At 37.6% G+C, this 24,277-nt stretch overlaps 2 protein-coding genes across 9 annotated transcripts in view; one reads left to right on the forward strand and one right to left on the reverse strand.

The window, feature by feature from the left end:
- LOC139137477 (forkhead-associated domain-containing protein 1-like) overlaps positions 1-14,859 on the reverse strand; it is a 34,797-nt gene extending 19,938 nt beyond the window's left edge. For 2 of the 8 annotated variants that reach the window (XM_070705606.1, XM_070705605.1), the window contains exons 1-5: positions 14,403-14,827; positions 7,887-8,093; positions 4,021-4,291; positions 3,490-3,620; positions 1,968-2,003 (exon numbers count right to left, since the gene is read on the reverse strand). In XM_070705606.1, coding sequence (XP_070561707.1) covers positions 1,968-2,003; positions 3,490-3,620; positions 4,021-4,291; positions 7,887-8,093; positions 14,403-14,498 — 741 coding nt within the window. In that variant the 5' untranslated portion in view covers positions 14,499-14,827. Of the gene's footprint in view, positions 1-263; positions 489-1,967; positions 2,004-3,489; positions 3,621-4,020; positions 4,292-7,886; positions 8,094-14,402 lie in introns of all 8 variants that reach the window. The other 6 variants (XM_070705609.1, XM_070705607.1, XM_070705603.1 and 3 more) reach the window with 5 other exon arrangements.
- LOC139137479 (Parkinson disease protein 7 homolog) lies at positions 8,142-19,425 on the forward strand. The gene is made up of 7 exons (XM_070705611.1): positions 8,142-8,259; positions 15,027-15,309; positions 16,162-16,263; positions 16,804-16,863; positions 17,554-17,623; positions 17,985-18,065; positions 18,660-19,425. The coding sequence occupies exons 2-7, from the start codon at positions 15,220-15,222 to the stop codon at positions 18,818-18,820; spliced, it is 564 nt and encodes a 187-aa protein (XP_070561712.1). The 5' UTR covers positions 8,142-8,259; positions 15,027-15,219; the 3' UTR covers positions 18,821-19,425.
- The last annotated feature ends 4,852 nt before the right edge of the window (positions 19,426-24,277 follow it).

A 24,277-nucleotide genomic window follows, 5' to 3' on the forward strand; every position in this document is an offset into this window, starting at 1 on the left:
TAATTACTGCTACTTGATTAATCGTAGGTCATAGTTTAATTATGGTTAATTATTCCACAAATGAAAGTGTTATTTAACATAGTCGTATAGTCAGATTGACTAGGGTCAGCACCCTCACAGGCAGGCAATAGTAGACTTTGAAAGTGGACATTTTTCAGTTACAAACTGTCTGGATGATTGGGAAAGATTGCACAATATGTGGATGGGTAAGAATATAAACAATTTTCATTTTTAACTGGATTAAAGCAGACGATTTTATTAACCTGTTGTTTTAACGCTTGTATTTCCGCATTTTTAACTTTCATTTCATTTTCCAGAGCGGACAGCTGCTGTTCCACCATCGCCTTCATTCCGTGCCTCTCTTCCTGTTCCTTCACCAGTCTTTGAATATCGGAGTGTCCGGGGTCGCTGATGGTTGATATGGAGATGCCGCGTCTATACGAAGATCCCTCTGGGATGAAGTCGGTTTTCACATGATAGCGATAGTTCTGTTTGGATCAAACAGGAATTTCTGACATTCACGCATCAATAAGATTGGTGTTATAATGCTGCTTGCCTGATGAAAGGATACGCATCAGATGCAGGGTAGCGAGATGACTTGTTTTATGCTGATGTGGTGCTTGAAGCAGCCTATGGCAGATTGGCACTGACCTGGGTTGTCGATCTGCCAGTTGCTCAACAGCAAGTCTCAAAACATTTAAAGTTTGGAAGTAGACATTCAGTACACATCTCAATTTGTATTAGGTTTCTTCTCATGTTACTCAGAATAAAATTCTTTCTGACAAATTAATGGAAAATCATCTCTTCCTGATCAGAGGTGTACTCTGGAAACCCAAAAAAGTAGCGGGTTTGTCTCTAGAGGGCTCTGTCCAACAAGCATATCATATTGAAATATGATGGCAATAAGGGTACAGGTAGAATATTGCTTTGGCAAGGATTAAGGCGATGGTGCAGAAGATAGGGTTCAAGGAATACAATGGGATAGGAGTTTTATCGTACACATGTCCGAACTACCAAAGCGACAATACCGATGACTTTGATAATATTTTCTGTAATTTTGTTCTGTAACCATTTTCTTTCTCTTCTCATTAAATTATGTTAAAATAAACATAATATGTTGTGTACAGTATGCAATATTATTGTTGACAAATGAATTCAAGTCTAGAGTAAAATTCAATTGTCACCATCGACACTGGATGTTATACTCACACTTATATATGCCGTATTGATTGGGGCATTTTAATACAATATTTTGAATAGAGCCAAGACCTTCATTTTACAGACAGAAGAAAATTACTTAAAATACATCAAAGTTGCAGCTTCATTTACCCCAAACTTTTTACATCTAATTTCTGTGCCTATCTACCTGACCACATAGCAATAAATGTAACCGCAAACCAGTGACCTTAAGGAAGTTACAAGCTGTAATAACTGTCTGAACGACCTGATCACAACCTCAAATAATCAATATTACATTTGCATTCATTCTGAGGGAGACCTGAAGGTGTCAATTACCGAAGTGTACACAATAATTCTGCTTATACAAACATGACAGTTACAACATAATTTATTTACTTAATTCATCAGAACATTCATATGTCAATCTGTGTTGCATCAATTCTTTTCTTCCATTCTGAATGACATATCATGCAAAATGCAACATGCTGTACCGAGTGTCAGCATGTTTGAAAGTTTCTGTGGTTTTTTTAGTTCAACATACACTACAACTATCACAATCGTGGTGTTAGTCACTTCATGCCAGTGTGCCCTCTAAGAAAGATTTCTGAAATAATTTGATCAAAACTAGAGAATTTATTTTTCAATATTTTGTGTCGCTTCCATATCAAAAACCATGCATAAAATGAACACTTTTGCTGAAGATGTACTCTGAAGTTGTGAGTCAGAGGGGTGACATGTGAACTTAGAGGGCGCACTACTCCCAGCATGCAATTCACACACACACTAACCTGGTGATGAAGACCAGTGCTGGTACCAAGCACAGACTACACAGGGTTGGGAGGAGATAAGATAGTCCAGAATGAATCTTAAAGGGTGGTGTTTTGGTCATGGAATGATGTTTTTGCTATGGTTGTGCTTATACAGAAAAAGTGAGGTGTTGGTTGAGGGTGGTGAGTATAGGATAAGTGTGCAAGTAAGTGGGTTCAGATCTGGGGTTCAGATGAAGGTTATAATGTATCATGTGCATAGTGTGTGTGCATGTAATACTGTTACATGGCTAATGTAACTTGTGAGGTGAGGTCACTGGTATTGGCCATGTTATTGGGATAGCTAGCAATATTAATGTATGCTTTTCAATGCGATATAACCCATATATACAACAATAACATATGAAATAAATGTATAATGCTTCAGTTTTTTTGTCTCCTCTTGTTCAAAGTTTGCATGATCTTCCCGTTTGGACAAATAACAAAGCCAAAAACATACCATACCAGAAATCAAATCACTCACTCTCTCCTACACCAGGTGAAAATAACTCAAAACATACACTCACTCCACAAAAGTTCAGTGATGAACTTTCTATAGCAACCTAGCTCTGTCCAGTAATTCAACAATTGAAAATAGCATCGCTCCAACGCTTTGGTAATGTATTTCTTTGTCTCTGTTCACTGATCTATGGTGCCCTGATTACTTGCAGTTGCAGTGACCTGATGATATTCCAGTGCTTAATAACTCCCTGGGTCTAAACCCATTCATACCCATCTTCCCCGTCAACCCACACTCAACCCTCTCGATTGGAACCATTTCACCCTTGGATTGAACCCGTTCATACCCATCTTCCCCGTCAACCCACACTCAACCCTCTCATTGGAACCATTTCACCCTTGGATTGAACCCGTTCATACCCATCTTCCCCGTCAACCCACACTCAACCCTCTCAATTGGAACCATTTCACCCTTGGATTGAACCCGTTCATACCCATCTTCCCCGTCAACCCACACTCAACCCTCTCGATTGGAACCATTTCACCCTTGGATTGAACCCGTTCATACCCATCTTCTCTCACTCAACTTCAAATACTCACTGATAGGTTGAGTACCGGTACCCTTTAGTGTTTCCATGGTGACACTCATAACACAACGCTTTATCACATCCACTGACTGAAATTCCTGATCACACCAACACAACCATATCAACTCAACACATCACCTACTTGTACTTGTATCACTAAAAGCCTTCAAAATATGCATCAAACTTCAAAGCTACAAATGACGTACGTCACCAGCAGACTACCGGTATACTGAACTCCACAATACATTCATCACTATCACACCCATCAACACATACATATCCCAATGAAACCCTTCAGCCTCACTTGTGTTGAATCCTGGGGAACCCACATACACTACAGTGCCTTTTTTTCCAAAAGGGACCCTGCACTGACAGCTTTCAGCACTCGCTATATCCCAACGGATACCACTCCAGCAAAAGCAATTCCAAGCCATTCACAGAAAATTCACCCAGCTTACCTTTTCATGAAGCATTGACATATCTCCAGTGGGTGATGCTCTCGCCGCGGGGCTACCCACAGCGGGGCTTCCACCAACCGCTGTTGTCACAACAGTTCGTGCACCTGTTGTACTGACCCATCCACCAATCACTGGGGAGATTTTAAAAACGTACATTTAGTTAATGGTCATTTGCAGAAGAAAGTTATTTTTTCATTAAAAACAATGTGTCATGAGCTAAATTAAATGTAAGAAATATTTTGTGAAATGAGTCACTTGAGCGAATTTGTAATCAATATTTTCATTCTACATCAAAAAGTTTTGTTTTATTTCCTTGAAGGAGAAACGACAAGATTTCTGATAACAGGCTTGTTACTACTAAAGCAATGTTTGTAGTTCTGATTTTACTGAGTATTGGGGAAAATTTAAAAATTGACTTCACATGTAAAATACTCAGCTCTGAAGTAATTTGCCTCCAGTTGTGATTGAGAAATGTTCTCTCCTTCTCATCTTTTGAATCTAATCAAATAACTGAACAGACTAATTTCTCACCTTTCTCTTTCATTTGTGGACTATCAGCTGGGCTCCCTTGACTAGATCTCCTGGATCCAGCACTAGAGGGCCTCATTCTCATGGACATCGGCGGTCGAGGCATGACGGGCGCGGTTGTCTGCGACTGCGTCCATGAACCCTGTGAAGGGGGCTGTGAGCTGACCAAGTGTGGAAGTTGTGATGATGGGCCCTCTGAGTAGGTCAAATTGTCACTTAGAACTGCTATTGGCTGGTTCCATGCTGGTCTTTGTTGAACAGGTGGGTAACTGAGCTGTATTCATAAAAAGATAAAATACATATCTATGAGTGTTTTGCTTATAAAAATATGCAATCTACCTTTTCAGTGCTACAGAGAGGACCTTGTTTAATGTAAGTCCCTTTTGGAATTTTTATTCAAAGAGACAATAACTTATAATCAAGTAAAACTGGACGAGGGATTTTCTGCTGTTTTTTAGAGCTCAGAATTAATTACTTTATAAATTGGCTCTTGCAGAATAGTGTGCCCTAATTCATTTTTGATTTCTCAACTCCTTGGGCCACTTCAGTAATTTCTCAAAATTTCCTTGAGTCAGTCCAGTACCAATGCATGTCAGATATGCAATGTGAAAAAAGTTTCTTGCACAGAAGTCTCAGGTACAGTCTTGAATCAATGGCTAATTTTTTCATGTCAGATATGCAATGTGAAAAAAGTTTCTTGCACAGAAGTCTCAGGTACAGTCTTGAATCAATGGCTAATTTTTTCATGTCAGATATGCAATGTGAACAATTTTCTTGCGTAGAAGAGGACAGTCTTGAATCAATGGCTAATCTTTTTTTGCTGATGACCTTTCACCTTTCAACTGAACCTCATTACTATGGAACCAGCACTTCAATGAGGTCACGACAGATAAAGTCATCAAAAGAGTTGCTTTGCTGGTTTAGCTCCCCAAACTCCATAAATGCAAGGTCTAGTTTTTTTTTGTGTTTTTTGTTTTTTTCCATTTAATATGCATATATGCAAATATCCTGAACAACTTTAAATTGCACTAAATGAAAAACCCTTCTTGTCTGGCAAGAAGTGAATGTAGGTAGCAACATGAGGCGCTTGCAATATACCAGTGAAAGGCATGGTCAAATTGTCAAGGGACGGGCACACCATTGTACAAAACAGCTGGTCTTTGTGTCTACTCCGGTAATCTGCATTGTTCTCGAGTGGTGACTGGCGATGCTTAACATAGAACGGCAACTTCTCACAAAGGGTTTATGTGCATTGACAAAGCGGTGGATAGATGTTTATTGATCAAACCAGCGACAGTTAGCAACGGTCACAAACACAGTCACTGTGGCTGATTCTGATAATGGACTCTTCCATTCCGTTCAGATTAAGAGGGTAAAAATTGTCTACATTTGTAATATATTGTACCGATGCCACCAGACTTCTAAATACAATTTCCATGTTCTAACCATTTCAACCACATTTTGTTTTTATTCAGGTCAGGCTATGCTACTGAAACCTACGAGAAATTGTACCACACCATATCAGTCAAAGAGGATTAACACTCTTTTCCGGGAATATCAAGAAAGGACTGCTCCTTTTTCTGCCAGGACACAAGCCGAAAGGAATTTCGCAAAAATATCATTCAAAATTTCAAATCTCTCACTCCTGTCTGTTATAATACTTTCTGAATGCATAAAATATGTTTGATTTCCCTGACTCAAACTCAGCATTATGGCATGTTTAATATTGTGATTTTTCAGATATTAAAAACCAGAATATGAGTTTGCTGCATCACATAAAATATGTCTAAATCAGAGATGGTTTGACTTTGTGATTTGACGGCAAATTAATATCAACACAACTTATTTGTACCTTTTATACTGTTTTATCCCTCTTATAACTTATGTTTAAATATTAACAGGGAAGTTACCATTGGCTGAACAGATGTGTTGCTAGGGTAGGTCAGAATGTCCCTGGTTACACAGATTACCAAAATAAGAAGTGGATAAACCAAGGGATAGCCATAGTGAACTTGCATTACGGCATCTAACAACATATGTTATAGGTTTTGTTGGTCAAAAAACATTGGCAGTGGTTTCCTTGGTGATGATATAAACATTCTTATCAGATATGCTGGCAGTGTGTCTGATTACACCAAATCTTTGATATGCATCTAATTAAATCAATGCAGGTGTAAATATAGACCTTATCAATATCTTGGTTCAATGCAATCTAAACAGAGACTGTACATGTGTGTACAGAGGCTAGAACGCTAAATCAAATATTTACATTAAAATGTTGCAAAAATATCACTTACATACAAGAGTGTCTTACATGTAATTTAGGCATTTTAATTTGCAGGGTTTTTGTGTTTTGGTTAAACTTTTTCTAGCTATATTTGGATATATTTGGATATAAATCTGCATGTAAATATACTAACCAAGATTTTGTAACAGTGGTTACAAGTGTGGAAAAAATTGATTAACACAGTGTCAATATTTTTTTCTGGAAGCAAAGGCCAGGCTATTTAAACTCTACTTCTGCTTATGCCTGTAAGGGGAGATTCTTTTCGATTTCATGCTGAACGGAGATCGGCAATTGATCGTGTATTTACACCAAGTAATTGTGGAAAATGAAATAAAACATTTATCGATGCTTCGGGCTGTGTTCATTTCAGTTGACTTGCCTCTATCAGGTAAATTGATAAATTGTTCTGTAAGCAAATAGTTAAAACAAACTGGATTTGTATGGAGTTATAAAGTGGTGAAGTTTTCACCTGTATCTGTATAAATTCAGTCGCAGGAAAATTCACTTGCAGAATTAGGTTTAAGTGACTTTGTTTTTTTTTTTAAAGACAGAATCCGACTTGACAAAGCTGGTAACCATGCACAAACATGGCACCTGCCCTGCACTGACAACGACAGCCAATTACAGCCCAGATATCTTGATCTAATTCGACCTTTCACCTCTCTGACAACAAAATGATCTGTACTTTGAATTGATGCCATTGTGTCCCCCCTCACTTCGCATTCTGACCTCCCCTGAACCTGTTGCCAGGGTAATGCCCACATAAACTGAAGGGTGTTGGTAGTTTTGATGTCCAACCATTGTATGGGTTAATCTCACAGGACTTGTTCCAATGACCAGGGTTTTTTCAAAGGCCCGTCAAGTTACTCATGAATTTGTTGGGAGGTATGTATTTGACATGTTGAATCAGAATTTCCTAAAACACTGCTATCTTTCAAATTCCATTATGTAAGTCTTTACTCCTTAATTTCATTTTACTTGGAACAAGCTGAAATCTAAAAAGTGGCAAGAGCTGACAAGATACTGCCATCTTTAACTTTTTTACAACATAATTTAGGTCTAATCCAACTGTATTTAACAGGATGGTTGAATTAAGCTCTGGGACAATTCTGATCAAAAAGGATTATTTTCAGATGTAAAACCAGAATAATTTCATTCAGTCAATGTTCTCTGTCTTAAATTACTCATTTTATGAATTCAGTGGTTGTCACCATGGAAACACAGTTCCTTGAGTGTTCAAACTTGCCGACATCGAGATCTATACTCTCTATACATTTACCTTTCAGATCCTAGTAATTCAGATAACTTAATGTACACCGTTATGCGTACCCAAAACTGGAGCCAGACTCTCTAAAATATTCCCAGTCAGTATTTTGCACAATTTATTCCTAAAGCAAATTTCTGCATCCAAATAGTAGAATTATTTCTCTATTTCAACATAAACTAAGGTTTGGCGAATTATTATTTTTCTTTTGAGGCTGATACATGCACAACGGAGAAATGCATTTTAGTATTGGACATAGTAATAAAAAAAATGCAATATATTTAATGTAACTATACTTCTATACTAAATAATACTTACAGTAGGTGCATCGTCTACTTCAAGTTCATGTGGGACTCCAGAGTAACCAAACCTGATGACATCTCCAGGTGCTAGTCTCACAGCGGCGTTCTGGACTCTGCAGTCGTTGACGTACGTCCCCTGCGCAGTGTTCAGATCTTGTAGTACAAAACAGTTCTCAAGTTCATTGTGTTCAATTACGGCATGTTGAATTTCAACATTTGACCCCTAGAAATGACGAGAAAAAAAAATAAATGTGTTTGATTCATTTAATACAGTGAGGCAGAATTTGAGGCTAGGTGAAGCAGGTCATGGTATCTATGGCGACATGATTCATTCAACATGTTAAATACAAACATGTACAAAGATGGACGAACAATGGCATCTTCAACAGGTGGTTACATATATTTACATGTGTATCTAGTATGAATTTACTCAATACAAAGTGTGTGTTCTGAGTGACTGCTCTGTGTGGTTTTGTAATCACATGCATACAATTGTATAACAGTCCATCATACAGGTTGTACACATGTCTGTATATTTTCCATATCAAATACCAAGTATAATAACCACAAATGTAAGGCTTCACAATACATGTATGTAATGTGTCTGTATATGTGTATCGGCATGAATGTCTATGTGTAGATATGTGTCTGTACATGGATATGTTTTTATATAGCTGTGTATATTCTTTACCATCTGTGCACAGTGCAATGCAGGCTAAAAGTTCACATGTTTTTTAATATTCTTGTCACATTTATGAGCTGTTTTTAAATTGATGTGTCTATCAGTCTGATTAAGTATATCTCGTTTGTTTGTATGCTAATTAATATATCAATTATGTACATTCCTGTCTAATTTTTCTATATGCATCTCTGCTATACATGCACGTTGTCTGTCTTGTCTACCTGTACATGAAAACTCTTTGCAACTTTTTTCAAATGTCCTATGGGACTGAACAGGGAATAAATACAAACTGAACATCAATAAATATTGGGATGGTACAGTAGCTTCATTTGATGTTCATCCAGTATTTGCAGGAAAGAAAGCAGAAAGTACAAAACAGAGATGGAAGGCTTCATTACAAAGTAGTGTAATGTTAACTGTTTGGAGCTAAAATCTTCACCTCAATGCTCACATAACCAGATTATCTTATTGTCGTAAATTTTTCAGAATCCACATAAATTATGAACATCTCTTAAGACGGCCATTCTAACACGGACAATGGAAAGGAAAGTGTGAGGTATATGCTGGTAAAATTGTTCACCCATGCGCTAACATTTAATTACACATTATTTTCAAACTATATGTTAAAGGTCAATTGAAAATTATCCATCTAAAGTGTTTCTTCATTACCATGGAAACAGCTATGACACCAGGAACATACAAAAGCCCCGGATTCTTCATCAGGATTTGATAATTAGTGTGTGCATTTCAAGGAAAAATTTCAGTGGCGACAGAATCACAAGAAATTGATATCTGCATGATGTTTGTTGAACCAAATGAGACGTGTGAGGTGCTATTAGATTTTGGGCTGATTGTTTGATTTGGAAGTTGCTTTGTGTAGAAAATCGATAGAACACCAGTGTATGAATGCTGCCATTTAGGGTCTCTTCGGTATAATCAGGTTTGTACAATTGCCGACTGTGCACCATGATTAGATAAAAAAGCATTTCTGAGTCAAAACGAACCTCAAATTGACTAGGCATGCCCACCTAAGAGTGAATCATACTTCCAGTAACTTTTTTTTCACATTTGATTGAATTTTAGAGCTGATGAAAGTCCATTTGGGATTTTGTTGTTTGATAAGAGACAAGTGTTTTTTTTATTTTCTACAACAATGACACCTTTTATCAAAGGCTTGATTTATAAGATAGATAGTCTCAGTAAAGGTTTTTTTGCTCAGAGAGAGATAAGAATTTTTGATGGCCTCAAAAGGTACACTTGGGACAGCTAAGAAAGACACTTTGTCAAGCGTTGGCATCTGTATATTATAAGGCCATTTTGTCTTGTAAACAAAGCAAAACCACAAAACCATAAAGTGTGTTCATTATGAACATTTCTGAATCAATAGTTGTGATGCCACATCATTTGAGAAAAAGTATTCAGCGAAATTAGGAGTTTGACTTCAATCTAGATGAAAGTTACAGTCTCAAAACTTCCTCTGACTTTTCAAGATTTTCATAGCCACCAACTTGTAAGTACCTTTGAATGAAAGAAATAGGGATAGTGGGTAGCTGAAAGGATAAAACAATACATTTCGTATCTAGTAATTGGGTTAATATGTTAATTTTTTATCGTTGGATGAGACCATTATACTGGAAATGGCAGTGACAGGCTTAATATTGCATAGCAATATCATGCAAACACAAATCCACGAGACAATCTAAGTTAGTTAGAAGGCTAAACAGTGTTGAGATAAAATATCATAGTAGCCTTAGCGACAGGTGGTTTGAGCTTGGAAAAAGAAATTGTTCTTGTCATGGATGTCTCAAGCACTTTAGTACAAGCAATTTTGGCATACTGAAATGTGTGTTCGACATCCTAGACTGTATTTTATCCCATCATCATTTGCTTCATGGTCCAGCCCTATTGTTTTTGATAGAATGGACCGACTTATGTATTACAAAACAGGGGTGAATGCTAGTTCGAATTGATGAACATTTTTGAAGAGCTCGACTTCATCTCAACATAAATGAATTGACGAAGTTAGTTTCCATGTACCACTTCTGTCTAGTATCACCTAAATGAATAAATTACCGAATTTAAGTTGGTCAGGTGAAAACAAAAATCAGACCATCCCATAGCAACTGTAACTATCACAAAAGACATGCATGTATTTATTCAATAACAAAGTTAAAAAATGCTTATCATATCTCAGAACTCGAACTATGCTCAATAAAATAGCACGCTTTCAGACAGACACGTCAAGTGGAAAATTTATGATCTCAAACATGTGGCAATCTTAAACTTTATTATCAAGTGTCCCGGGTAGTTTTGTGACCTATTATCATAGTATTGACAGAAAACAACTGACAATAACACAGGTTAGACCATAAAAATCTTTCTGTATTAGCCAAAGTTGGAGGTAATTAAATGGTCTATGGACTTGTTAGTCTTTGTGCTGGCCTGGTCACCCCTGAAGTAACTAACTCAAAGGAATGTCCAGCTTACAACATCTGAACAACGGGGTTGAATGTAAAGAACACCATTCTTTGTATTTGCAGGCGACTAATCTGTCTTTGTTTCATATTACACATTTCACTATCGACAAGTGTTCTTTACTGGTTGCATGATCCACGTACTAGATTGTGAATGTCTGGATCTGGCATGCTGCCATCTGGTTACAACTTTAGATCAAATATTTGATAGTGAGCGATTTTTTCAAATTTGGCAGACCAATTTTGGAAATTTTGATGCTTTCCCTCATGACTTGATTGGTTTTTCACTTTGATTTGGTCAGTTTGTCGGTGATGATGATTTCACTGACTGTCCGAGAAAATTCTATCTGTATTGTTTACAGACAAATATTTGCTTTTTTTGCTTTCTCAATCACTCCCCCAATGTTCCACATTTCCCATCATGCAATGCAGTATCCCTTATTGCTGCCTCCTAACACAGCTTTGTGGCAATACATGCCAGATATACATCATTCTGGTGTTTGTAAAGTGTTCAAATCAACACAAGGTACAGCAGAGTGAGCATTTTACTATAAAAAGTCACTGATTCTACAGAAGAATGAGCCCATTTCCTGTTTCTACACTTCTTTATACTACTTCCCTGATTGAAAATTCAGACTAAAACGTGTTTGCCAGTGACGCTATGACTCTAAAAGTTGTACTTTTTGTTCTCTTATTTACATTTGAGCACACTCTTGAGAGGTCCTTTGTGTTGGCAGTGTAATAAAGTGTGCTTGCCATCACTTCATGCAGCCACTTGTTCATGTCTCTCTGCAGCTCATGTTCAGTCAGTAATTGTCCATTTTTCCATGGCTCAGAGAGCTGCCCAACATCACGTAAAAGCTTTCTCCTGATTCCTGAGCTGGTGCATAAGGACCGAAACATACCTATTTGTGATCCTTTAACCCTTTGATTGCCGTAATTTTCCCACAAAAATTTAAGTGTAAGATTTTACCGTTTTTTATGAATTTTTCTGTAATTTTTTTGATAATTTTGAACAAAATAGACATAATATTTCGTTGGCGACAGTTTTTTATCAAAATTTTGGCAAATATCTGAAAAAAAAATGACTGGGGTATATTTTGTAAAGGTGACAAAAATTGACTTTGGCGCTCAAAGGGTTAAACTTGTTTTTGTTACCAGATGGTCAGCCTTGGAATTTTAAAGTTGAAGAGAACTTTGCTAGAAATACATGCCTCAGAAAGCTTAATGAAAATTCCCACACATCAACATCAGCCATTCAGAAACATATACTTTAAATATGCATGTGCAGGTGTTATGTAGTGAATATTCTCTATAGCTTGTCACACCTTTACGATACTGTAGCTTTGAGTTTTAACTCTTGAATAATCATAATATGCCTGAACAGCAATATTTGATGGTGCATCTTATTTTTCTGAATTTATGTTGCTGCTTAAAAAAACGTTTTTCAACTTGGCTCGTCTGTTTCTTGTTTGGTACAAATTGATAATGTTTCTAGCTTTTAGCCCTTGTTTTGAACTCAAAAATCCATGAATGCGGGTGACTTAGACTGACTGGTGATGGAAACACTAAAGGTGCTTACCGGGAAGTGGTCATGTTTGGACAGCTCATGTATAAGGTAGTCTGCCTATATGACTGTTTGCTGTCGTTGATTAGTTGTGTTGTTTCTAACATTACCATTATAAATTATGTGAATTGATTGTGAAATATTAAGCGCATGGTAATCAAAATATTGAGTGTTTACAATGAATACAATAACAATGTTGTCAAACATATTGCTCACAAACTTCTTTTCTGATACCATGATCTCTATTATTTTAATGTCAGACAAAAAATGCGATATCACCAGTGTTTTCAAAACAAATTTATTGCAATAAGTTTATACATTATTCCCAGAGAAAAATGTCAAAATCCCCAACTGTACTTTTCATGACCCAAAACTTTGAAAAATCATGAATTTTGAAGTTCATATCTGGTGGTGCAGTAGGACCTTTATATTCATGTACAAAATTTTAGGAACTGGGTCCTGGGGGTTGTGCAATTTTTATGAGAATGCTATATTATCAATTTTGAGGAATATCTGAATCTACCAGAAAATGAAAAAAGAAATAAAGGCAAAAAATTGGATTGTAAAACACGTACAATATGTAAATATTTGATTTTGGGGATGGTAGACCTCCGTTTAGATAATTAATATACTGGTTGTGATATGTATTGAAGCTGGAATATAAAATCATTTCCATTATCTCCTGAACGATGAGCAAAGATCAAGTTCGGAATAATGCTGGTATCTGTACAAAAAGCTTATCTGCATTCTGTGCTTTGTCAAGTGCACAACAATGATGGCCATTTACTAATGTAGATGAACAACAAGTTTGAAAACTATGAAGACATTTTCTTTTGCATAAGCCTTACAAGTTTTATTGAAATGAAAACTTAATAATTATACTTTAATGTAAATTTGCAAAAATCACTGTCCAATCAAATAAACAGTTGTAATATTTGAACGAAATATTCATTAGCATTATCAAAATATGGCCAAATAATTTTTTTGCCGGATTTCCCATTTTTGATTACCATACCCCATGTGGATACATCTTTCATATGGTCATTTCCATGTGTACATTGACTGGCCAACCAGTGTCCAAATACAGACCACAGACATAAAGTAGCAATTACTGGTAAAATCAACACCACTTGGCGGGTAAACATGCCTCCATATCTATGTAACCAAGTCAGTTGATGCTCAGTGGAAAACCACTTAGTAACCAGATAGAGAGCTGATAACTGAGATTTGATGAAATTTCTTCAAAATGAATTTAAAAAACAAGAGTTTTAAATAGTTTTTTTTAGATACAGTTTGGATTTACAAGAATTGGCATGTTCCTTTCCTTCATATATATATATTTACAATTCATGAATTCATGATAGCTGTAGTTCAATGAAGGTCAAGGAATGTAATGTGTTTTGCCATGAGTGTATTAAAAGCAATGTGTTATGTTTTAACTCAGGTTGTTTCAACTGTTAACCTGCTGGGGGCTTACAGAACTGTGTTTGTTGTTATGTTTGCGTCAGTTTGCTGAAACAGTGTTCCTAATGCAGTTTGTAAAAGTCCGGTGCGAAAAACCTAACTTGCAAATTTGATTAACCAGAAGAACTACAGAATTGACCCTTAATAATTAAGTAAGCTTCACGGAGTTAACGATTGTGCTTGAAGGGGAACTTTCAAACAATTAAGAAATACTCAAGGCAAAAAGTCATAGAACGAGGGAGTTTGTAATTACAAAGTAATTTATCGTCCGTGACAGCGAACTGTGCGCTGCTTTGCAAAGAAGCCCGTTGGGTATGTAGCCAGAAAATGTGATCTCCAACTTACCTGTATATTGAGGTCACATCCCTCCCTGCCGATGGTAGTCGCTTTCGGGGCGAGTGGGAACACTCCATCGGCACTACGGAGATATCCTTTCATCATGATTGTCTCTTTGCAAAGTTCAAATCTCGCTAGATTTTGGCAAAAACTTGTTAAACGTCGAGTTTGACAGCTGGCTTGTTGCACACACTGGTATGGAATGACCCGGACAAAAGACAATATTCTTCGTGTTCGATGTCAGTTGAGAGATATAAATCAGTAGTTTACGCGAATATAAGCTCGTATCATGTCTCCAAAATCTTCTTGGGCTTCTAACTGAAAGTCTGACGCTCCGAAATCCCCAGTGACAGGTGTTAAAGGCTTAATTTTACCGTCAAAACGACAAGACATGTATCCCGGCTGACTGAAATCCAAAACACTGCCGCTAAGATGTCTGAGCATGCGTAATTTCCCTTAGCTACATAACATAAAAGGTTCTTAGCAACTCGCATGAGTAAACAGTATACTCTCAAGATTTTATATGTCACCAAAACTCTAGTTTCTTTCGGCTATGTTATTACACCATACTTTAACAGATTCGCTATACTATTCATGTTGCTTGTTAATCTTATTACGAGTTATTTTTCCCAGCTGAACTTGACAGAGGACAGGAGAGGAACTGACGTCATTCGGCAGCTTTCTGGAGTAATGATACAACGAACCTCCCGGGTGAAAGGTCGTCCCAGTTCAAGCTGCATGGTGCAGACGCCTCACGCGTACATCTTTGCAAACGTGAAGGCTAGACGATCGTGTTGTTTGTCGCATAGAGCCGTTGTGTTTGACCATGACAGGACGCACAGCTCTCGTTATATTGGCGGAAGGCGCCGAGGAGATGGAAATGGTGATATCAACCGATGTATTGCGAAGGGGTGGAGTAAGATCCTAAAATGATTTTACACAACACAATGTTTAGTATTGCATTCATTACATTACAAAGAACTTCAGAAAGTAGGGAGAAAGTGCGGTACAGCAAGTACAAATTACTAACATTCAACATCAGTATCATTGTCTTTTTATAACATTGATACACCTTTAAGCCTGAAGTATTTTATGAAGTATCATGCACATAAACGTTTGAAAAGGCTGGATAAAAAGAAGAGCAAAAATGCATGGAGATATTTATGCAGATTTGTTTTATTTGTTAAAATCAATACAGACAGAATTCGGAATCGCCAGTTTTATTTCAGTGCACTCTCATCACGTAGATCATAGATGCGAGTTTATTGGAATGAGCGTATAAATTTGCATATGTATTTATGCAAAAGATGGATAAGACGAAAACTTTAAGAAGAAGAGGATTCAGAGAACCCAGTGTATTGCCATCTTTGAAGAGGTTAAATGACTTCGAGATGTCTTGGGAGGGTGGTACAACTCTTACAGTCTTTAATAAAGACTTGAACATAAAGACTTGAACCTTTAAAAAATGTGAAAGTACAAACTAGGCATTTCACAGTGGCACATTGTATGAATTAAAGTTTTCAATAAGATGAGGTGTAAATAAATGAAATATATTGAATGGTTCATATACATTTTTGATATGAAACAAGAAATCATGCATAAGAACAGCAGATCATATATTGTGGGCACAATTTTTATAATGCAACTATGTCAGAAAAGAGCATTTTGGATTTCAAGTTTAGGAAATAATACGTATGCAAATGTGTATGCAAATGACATTTTCATGATTTTTTTCTGTTTGTACTTTTTATGTGCTCCTGTGCTGTAGGTTAAAGTCACAGTGGCTGGTTTGGATGGTCCAGGCGCAGTCAAGTGCAGTCGAGATGTTGTCATCACGCCAGACAAAAGCCTAGAAGACGCAGTCAAAGATGTTAGTATCTCACATGCATTCCAGATTCATGATATGACCCCTCTCATCCGTCTCGCTTTCCATCCAATTCAAATACCACTATACACCCTTTGCTTTCTCTGTACCTCATTCTTAGCAACCACTTCCTAGGTTCGCATCTCAAAACTCAGTACTGAAATCTGAGCATTTGGCTGCTGCACCAGTTTCACAGACCTTAGGGATGTTCAGGGGAAAAAACCAACAAGATATCCAGGTGATCAATAATTAACCAATAATAAAGCTATCTTTCTCTTAACTTTAGAATGATTACACATTTGTTGATGACAGAAAACATGTTCCACTTTTCTGAAATGAGAATATTTACTGTAATACCTTATATCCATAATATACATTGATTTGAGACTGTATGTTGGAAAACATCCCAACGGATTATTTTTGAAACCTCAGTCTTGCTATTTAACAGATTAGATTTTCTTAGATGACCAACATTAAACAAGTGTTATTATTCCTTGATTGGTATTTCTGTGCTACGTCAATTTATTGATTACAATTTTATTGCAGGGGCCCTACGATGCTGTGGTTCTGCCGGGTGGTGGCAAAGGTTCCCAGAATCTAGCTGCGGTATGTAACTGACAATCTAGCCCACAAAAAAAGTCAAAAAATGACTAAACTTAGTAGTAATATTACTGAACTTCATCTGTGCTGGGCTGGAACTATATTGCACAGACAGGCAATTTTTCACATTCCCTGCCCAGATTCCAGGGTGTTATTTCCACAAATTCTCTACATTGGTCTAAGATATCATTTGAATGTAAACACTGCTGCTATCTGATCATGTAATTTTGAATTATACAAAATATAAAATGTTGCTTCCAAGCATTATTGGATGCTGTAATTGTTGTCAAGCTGATAGATGAAATCAGTGCACATGTTTTGACTTGAACACCAACTTCAGTATAATGACTTCTTCAACTTGTAGTACTGAATGTCACTGATATATACTCGAGTAGATGAAAAATAAACTGGAGAAATATCGAAATAACTGAATTTCATTAATATTTGGCTACCTTCCCTTCTGTTACCCTTAACAGTTTCTGTTATTTCAGATGTATGATAAAAAACAAATGGAAAATCCCGAGAATATGAAACTGTTTGAACATGAAAAGGGGATAAATACTTTAATGAGCGCTTTCTGAGAAACGTAAATGAAGGGATGCTGTTTGTCACAAAATGACATGTCAGAGTAGCTTCAAAGTAGTATTACTGTTTACACTGTTACAGTTTTTCTTTTCTTTTCTCATTTAACAAAAGTCAGCAGCAGTTGGTGAAGTCTTGAAGGCCCACGACTCTACCGGTAAACTGGTCACTGCAATCTGCGCAGGTTGGTGGTCACTTACGTGAAGTTGACCAAAAAAAAAATACTGATGCATGTCCTCGTACTTACTGATTCATAATTTCCTTTACAAACACAATGCAAATGCAGAGTATGTAAGTCTTTTCAATCCGGTGTCAACTCTTCATGTTTAGATTCTCTACAGTTTTGTTCTTCGGTATCCATGGATGAAGCCAATCATTCTCAGAGTTTAAACCTGTATAACTAAACCATTATTTGCAGGCACACAAGAGAAAATGTATTCGCCAGGGAAATTTCACTGGGTGCTGTCTAGTTTCAGTGCTCGGTGCATGTTTGTGTCAAGATTTATTTAGCTGTAATTATTGATGCCTTGATTTCTATCCTGTAGGTCCTACAGCATTGCTAAGCCATTCTATCGGTAAAGGAAAGTCCCTGACCTCGCATCCTGGTGTGAAAGATAAACTTACAAGTAAGCTGATGAATAGACTCAAAGATTCGTTGTTTGAGGGCGCTCTCTACGCTCCCCCATAGGAAGTGGGGAGCGTCGAGAGCGCCCTCAAGTGACGGATTTTCGGTCAAGTTGATGAACTGCATTTGTAAGAATAGCCCGTATAGTCACTCAGCATTTCTCGGCTATGCACCATAGTTACTGGCTCGCTAAGTGTTTAGTGTCCGCTCCAGCATCTACGCAATGGTCTGCCGTAGTTCGTTGCGTCAATTTCAAGATCACCGCACCACTAATGCGACAATCTACAAAGTGTTTTTCTTCAATTTACCCAGTTATGATAATGATAAGGTCACACACTTTGAACCAGTCTGCATTTGTTGCACATACCCATAATCAATGAACACACTAATTGTGTTAGTCATTGCCTGAGCCATCTTCCAATATAGGCCTTGAAAAATGTAGAAACGTCTGTAAGAGTTCAGCAGAAATTTAAAAAGTATAATTTGACTTTTAAGATCCACAATTATCATTGATAACAATGGGTTTGTACCAAAACACGATGTGGATTAGGGTTATACTCTGCTATGAAACACCAATGTTTTTCCCATTTCTTAGGTGATTACAAGTACAGTGAAGACAGAGTGGTGATTGACGGCAACATGATCACAAGCCGTGGTCCCGGCACAACGTTTGAGTTCGCTCTGGCCATCGTGGAGGCTCTGCACGGCAAAGAAGAAAAGGACAAAATTGTCCCACCTATGCTTGTGAAACTGTGAAAGCCCACGTGCACTGTGCTGTGTGTCTGACTAGTTGAAATGTAAAAACATAACACTGTAGATCTCAGAATCAGGAGTGTTCAGCAGATTGAATCTTTGATAGCATGCTCTGGGTAATTATTGTCCTACCATGAGACTAATCCAATGCCGTTCGGATGTCTTAATAGCTACCAGGCTTCTAGCCCCAGTATATTCTATGACATCACAAAACTATATCGTTTTACAAGATGTTATACTGAATGATTTCTCACACAGTGCTTTTTTGTCTACTGGATGAATCATGTCATGGCGTTTCAGAAATTTCCGAACAGTGGCAGATGGTCATTTTAAAGGGGCTATAGATGCTAATTATACTGGCTACCAATGTTCTATAGGACTATAGACAACTAGACATACATGGACCATAGGCATACACGGACTGTAGACAGGTACATGGACTAGGGGACAGTTACATTGAAGTCTGAGACCAGTTGGCAAAAGATCGCATGACATTCCATGCGAAGTTGACTGTCTGTATTATAGTTCATTATTCCACTTGTGACTTAGCAAGAAATCTTAGCATGTTTTATTTTCAAAGCAATAAAGTACAAGATGCTGAAAGCAAAGAGAGCTTAGTTCGTTTTAACTCATGGATACTTAACTCTGTATCTATGAGGAATAGTAAAAGTTGACTTCCTCCGTTCTTTGCAGTCAGAAGGGACTTTGGTAATAAATGTCTGGCAGTGTATTGACGCAAATGATTTTCTGTTGACAGATATGTCATGTTCACAATCAGGGCTTCTTTTTCAAAGTGCTGACTTATTAACAATCATCTATAGAAATAGGTGTATGCTATCAATATTCATCAAGCAGTTACAAAAGATTATAAGAAGACAAGATGGAATTATAACAGTGGAATAGCTCCATCCTGTCTCCATGATATAACTGGGGATATAACACTCAATGGCGGCCCATTCCTCACTCATTTCCACTTTGGAAGAATGTGCCTTGGGGTCAGCTATGCAGACTTCTCAGACATTTAAAATTCTGTTCTGATCTACCACTTGTGGGGGCTCATTTTAAAGTTCTTGGTGTAAGGAAAAAATTTGACTGTCTTAGTTTTTCAAGAATTTTGAATTTTGGCAGCCATTTTGAATTTCGAATCATGGTAAATCTTGGTAATTTGTTTCTCTTGTACTAAATTTGCACAGTGACCCCCGATTTTGATTCTTGGTTTTGAAAGAGAATGGTTGAAAGAATCCTTTTATGAGAGTTTGAGAAAAAGTTTACATCTTTGACTCTAAGGCGCATACTACCTTAATGAAAGAGCACCCTCACTGTTTGGAGAGAGGACATGACAAAGAGGGCTCGGTGTGCCATTTACTTTCAACCGTTAGAACAGCATTTTAGAGGAACTACACGTTGAGTGACTGCACCTCACCTTCATAGCATTCTTAACAGAATCATAGGGGTTAAATTACCTCCATATCAGAACAGAGGAGCGTTTCCTGAGGTTTCATAGGACCTCAGTGGCACTACCCAAGAGCATATACTGCCCTCTATGTCAGGTAGCAGGAAGTGTCTTTGTTTTCAGCAATCCTCGCGATTCCCAATAAGACAGTTGATAATCTAAACACCGCACCTGACCATTGTTACTCTGGCCTGACGAACTCATTACGTTCTGACGGAGAGGATTTAACTCTAATTTAAATATCGCACACAAACTTGCATAGTAGCGTGCAACGGTATGTTCTTGTAATTCAACCACCTTTCAGATCTGATATTTAAAGTATATCTGTCAGATACGCAAAGCGATGAAATGATTCCTTGAATGCAAATGACGATAGGGCCAGAAAAAAATTGTTCATCGGAATCGCCGCTTCTACTTTGATATGGAATTTTTTTTTTGATTTCGGCTAATTCATACTTCTGCAAATACTTTAGTATCGCCGCTGGCGGCGCCCTACACTTAGTCCGGTTTTCACGGGCATGTGGGATTCTGAATGAGATTTTCGATGTGCCTGCACTGAGCTCTGTCAACATGTTGTAGCGACGTCTAAAATATAGTGTTGAATTCAATAACCAGTATCAGTGTATCTTGTCTGAGATATTTCTGGTTAGCCTAAAAGGGGAAAAGATTATTTTGCCTTGTCTGCATCCCGGCAAAAAAGTCCGAGGGACCACGCTTACTTTTGCCTAAAAAAATAAAATTTTCGCTCGCCGCTCCTGAACCTTGGTCCAAGAAATGCGATGAACAAGATTGTTTTATCTGGCCTAACAATGAAACATACATTTGAAGAGAGCTAGTTCTAGCACATATTCACATAGGTAGCCATAACGCTCTATACCAAGTATTCCATCCCATTGTAAGGGTAAACAGGTGTGTACGGTATTTTTGACCCCTTCTTCGCCCAATGCAGACTTTTGAAGATCACTTTTGCCATGGTAAAATTCGTACTTTTGATCTTTGAAATTAACTTAAAGTACAACTTTTGGCCTACGTCATACATACTGTTTGAACCCATCATTTTATAGCAAACGCCAACTTTTGACATCACTGAGTATTTGGCCCGCTGTGGAGACTATTGATACCTCAACGTCAATTTTGTAAGGAAAATTGTAGAGTTTGTCAATGTTCTCTGAAGTGTCCAGCGGCGAGGCCTTGGTAGGCTGAGTCGAATGTACCTCCCACCCCGAACCTTTGGGCGAATATTGGAGAGTGGGGTTAAGGAAAGGGCGCCACCATACGAAGGTAAAGAGTTACGTATCTTTAATGTGGATCACCTTCTGGGAAGATTCGTATACCAAATGTCATTTATCATGTTTATAGACACATTTAGAATTTTTTTCTAACTCTGGAATATTTATTTCAAGGGTGGATTAGATTGTAATTATATGAAAACAAGATTAAAATAGTTTTTAAATGACGCTGATAACTTTAAAAGGCTTTTGTTTCCACATAGATAAAAGTTCCATGACGTCATGTTTCCACGTGTTATATCGGTCTCTTTCATGTGTGGATGGGGAAGTTTGATTTCAAATCGTCAAGCGTGACCCACTACAAAAGCCTTTGGTGATGATGGTGGTGAAGACACATATTTTAACATATAAGGACAAATATACGTGACCAAACACTCATGTCATCATATGACCATATACCCATAGAAAGAAAAATTCCGAGTGTTTGTATCAACTCTCTGTCTCTCAAGGGACGGGCAGAACATTTCACGGAACAGGATAATTTGCTCACAGAGAAATGTTAACAATGACAAAACCGTTGTCAAGGCCGTTCATTTTAATTTATATGCATTCACGCAATAATCAGACAGGTTGATTATTATCTGAATCACGCATTAATGCGTGATACTCGAGTAATAGATACCGAATATACTTGATGTGCTCTCATTTTTTATGTCACTCTCTCTCTCTCTCTCTCTCTCTCTCTCTCTCTCTCTCTCTCTCTCTCTCTCTCAATTCATATACATACATACATACATACATACATACATACATACATACTTACATATATATATATATATATATATTATATATATATATATATATATATATATATATATATATATATATATATATATATATATATATATATATATATATATATATATATATATATCTTCTGACTGCACTTCACCGTCCGCCTGAAGAAGTAAAATCAAACACTGTTCAAAACGTAAAGTACCTGTGGGAATTCCAACCTTGATACATACAAGTTTAATTCAATAAATATGTTGAAATAAAACTGTGTCAACGAACTCTGGATCAGGCTATGACATTCCCTGCAGCGTCAGTGGCGGAAGCTATTAACTGCACTCCCTACTTCAATGCAGGGCAAAAGTCGTGGGTGCTAATGTATGCCGTTTCGCTTCTTTAAAAATCGTTGACCGCGGGTACATATGTAAAAGACACTACCAGGATACTAGAAAAAGCTGTACAGCAATCACATTTGGTTGTTTTTGTTTTTGTACAGTTCTCGCTTGCGTGAGGGATCACTCTACTTCAGTTTAATTGTTATGAGCACGTCAACGTCGATACGGTAATATGATTTATCTGTTTACACATTGATTTTACCTCCTCCGTGTCGACGATTTGTTGTCCTTTTAATCATCATTCCTCTTGTTGTCACGAGTGTTGTCTTCAGCGAACGAGCATTGAGTCAACATTAATACATGGACAGGCTCCTCGCACGAAATGACTCACTGTGGACTCATGTATTGGATGCTATTCAACGATGACGTAAAACACACCCGTCCAGCCAGTGACAACCAATGTCGTCACTGGTCGTCGACCCCACTCAGCCTCGCAGTGTATAAAGTGGGTCATGATACCATATTTTTACCCCGAGTTTCCCCGTCAACCGTTCACGATTTAAATGCTCATTACCTTTTGGGAAGGATCAACGTTGTCACGTTTCACAAAAAACAAACAAAAAAAAACTATTCTATCTACCGCGCCTTGAGCTGATGAGACCGTGCCAACACCAAGAGCTCTTGCTCGTGTCATGACCTCACGGTGTTGCGTCTTTGTGACGTCACACTGTAGGCCATATTTCACGTTTCTTCGAAGGCCGTCAGTCCTTTTAAATACAGCGACAACTTTTATAGTCACAGTGAGATTACCCCGTTGAACGCCACAGGGCAGTAGTTCTCACACCGCGCAGTCACGTACATCAAACACGTCACCGAAGAAGCGTAAATGTAGAAAAGTACACGGTTCAGCACGCCGAGTGAGTTCGCGGAAACATCGCCTTACAAGGTACACCTAACATTAGCGATTAAAAGCCTGTGTTGCGACCCTGGCAGTCCTGCAACTTGAGAACTGCGAATGGCTCGACAGCGAACTATGCCAGACAGAACTTGACGCTCATCAGACTGAACTTTTCATGCATTTCCAGGAGTTTTTATGTAGTCACAAATTGTTGCCATGGAGGAAACCTCCATGCTATTGCCCAGTGGGGTTGTTAACAGCGGATTTTTAGCCGGGACTGGAATCCTTTTTGTACACAGTGCACTGCTTTAGCAAATACATAATACTTTTCACTTCACTGGAAGATGTAGAAGAAAAATGCAATTTTGTGAGATAGGAAAATAAAATAATATCAACGTTAACGTCTACTGTGCCTCTGTGTGCGGCATCGTATAAATTCGGTTGGCCAACACATTCAGTGTGGCGCAAGGTATTAATAATTTTTGAAGTGCCTAGGGCCTGTCGATATGATATCTCCATCGTTTTTGTTCTACAAAACAAATCTGTACACACATTTATCTCCCTGACGCACATACATGCGGAAGTCGGAAGTGTAAGCCTTAACAATATACGCATAGTTTATTTGTTGGTAAACTGAATTCCCGCCCGGATTAAAATTTAGCCGTGAACAATAAATCGATCATTATACTGCAATAGGTTAAATTGGCAAGTTAAAAACTAGCAGAATCGACATGATATTATGACAAAAGTATT

Source organism: Ptychodera flava, chromosome 7, assembly GCF_041260155.1.
Source record: "Ptychodera flava strain L36383 chromosome 7, AS_Pfla_20210202, whole genome shotgun sequence".
NCBI lineage: Eukaryota > Metazoa > Hemichordata > Enteropneusta > Ptychoderidae > Ptychodera > Ptychodera flava.